Source organism: Penaeus monodon, chromosome 20 (genome assembly GCF_015228065.2).
Source record: "Penaeus monodon isolate SGIC_2016 chromosome 20, NSTDA_Pmon_1, whole genome shotgun sequence".
Taxonomy (NCBI): domain Eukaryota; kingdom Metazoa; phylum Arthropoda; class Malacostraca; order Decapoda; family Penaeidae; genus Penaeus; species Penaeus monodon.
The window spans coordinates 2,234,934-2,236,434 of record NC_051405.1 but is presented as its reverse complement, the minus strand read 5'-3'; the positions used below and the strand labels follow the sequence as shown (position 1 = coordinate 2,236,434).

At 36.6% G+C, this 1,501-nt stretch overlaps 1 protein-coding gene across 1 annotated transcript in view; it reads left to right on the top strand.

Annotated features, from left to right (window-relative positions):
- Positions 1 to 1,501, top strand: part of LOC119585577 (replication factor C subunit 2-like) — a gene marked incomplete at its 5' end in the record, with an annotated part of 11,540 nt that overhangs the window by 1,127 nt on the left and 8,912 nt on the right. Inside the window, 1 exon segment of the mRNA XM_037934246.1 lies at positions 872 to 983. Coding sequence (XP_037790174.1) covers positions 872 to 983 — 112 coding nt within the window.

Here is a 1,501-nt window from a genome sequence, read left to right as displayed (position 1 = left end):
ACGTTTTGCTGTCTGAGGAAGGTTTTAGGTCGGATTTACCTTGATATCTGTCGAGGACATTTGCTAGCATTTACAGAAGCGCCTGAGGGACAGAGGACATGGTAGTCGATGAACTTATTATAGGTTGAGTTTCAATTAGCCACCATTTTTAAGGCAAAAAAGACATGGAAGTGACAGAGCGAAGGAATTTAAGAAACTTATCATCTCTGCTCATCACAAATAAAAAATGATGTTACTTAACACAGATGTATGAGAGAGCAATGTGTATTTTATCAGTTAAATATAACTGCAAAAAAATAATATAGACAGTAACAGAAAGTCAGATGCATTTGAAGTAGCCTTTCAGAATGTTTTTTTGAGCAGTTTATTCCAAAAGTTTAAGCAGGAAGCAAGAGACGAGAGTAAAGTTTTACCTCATGGTAACTATAGATCTGTACACGGAGATGTTTGTTGACCTTTGCTGGAGTGCCAGAGGTGCAGAGACCATTGTGTATTGTAAATGAATAAAATCTTTGATATTGTAAGCAACATGCTTGATGTTGTCAAGTGATTGCTATGATTTTCGCAAAAACTAGCAAACCTTTTTTAAGTATATTTTGGCAAGATTTGCTTTATTTGATTGTAAATTGGTGGGATGGTCAGCAACAAGTGGCATCAGGCATCCCCAATAGCACCTGGCTTGGAACTCCAAGACACTTGCACATCCACCCTTGGCCTCATGCTAACCAGCTGGTGTCTAGAGTTTGCTGTGTTGCAAGGGAAACTTCACCACAACAGTTGTAGAACTCAAACAAATTTTTTTTTTAGAACAGATTTTTCCTTACATGTGGAATGTATTTATAAGCAATTACATATGTAACGTTTCTTTCAGGATTGAAAAATATCGGCCAATTACCTTCCCAGAGATTGTTGGAAATGAGGAGACTGTGGCAAGGCTCGAAGTGTTTGCCAAGCAGGGAAATGTACCCAACATCATTATTGCCGTAAGTTTTTCATTTCTATTAATAATGTTATTGAACTTTTTAAGCCATCTGTTTTAATTTAGAGTATGAATAGTATATACATAATTTTTGTTGTAGAAAGATTACTAAGCCTTATAAGGAAAAAGATTTTTTTTGTTTTTGATTCAGTTTTATTCATATTGTAAATTATAGAAAACCACAGTTTGTGAGGAAGTGTCTGATAAAAAGATAGGAAAATCATGTTTCACATATGCTGGCCATATTACTGTTAAAGGTTCAATTTGTGTATAGATGACTATCAGTGTAAAGGTCAGTGAATGTATTACTGATGGAATTCTAGGCAGTTAGAACTGTGTGGACAAAGTTACAGTAATGGCCTTGTGTCAGTAAGGTATACTGTGTACTGGTGTTTGATCTCACCTGTGGAAGGCTGTGACAGGTGAGACAGGTGTAGGCAAGGTGGCAGTCAGGATAAGCTGAAGCTTGGTACTGCACTAAGAAGCAGATGATATTGTGAAAAAGTGGTGTCATTGTAGCAG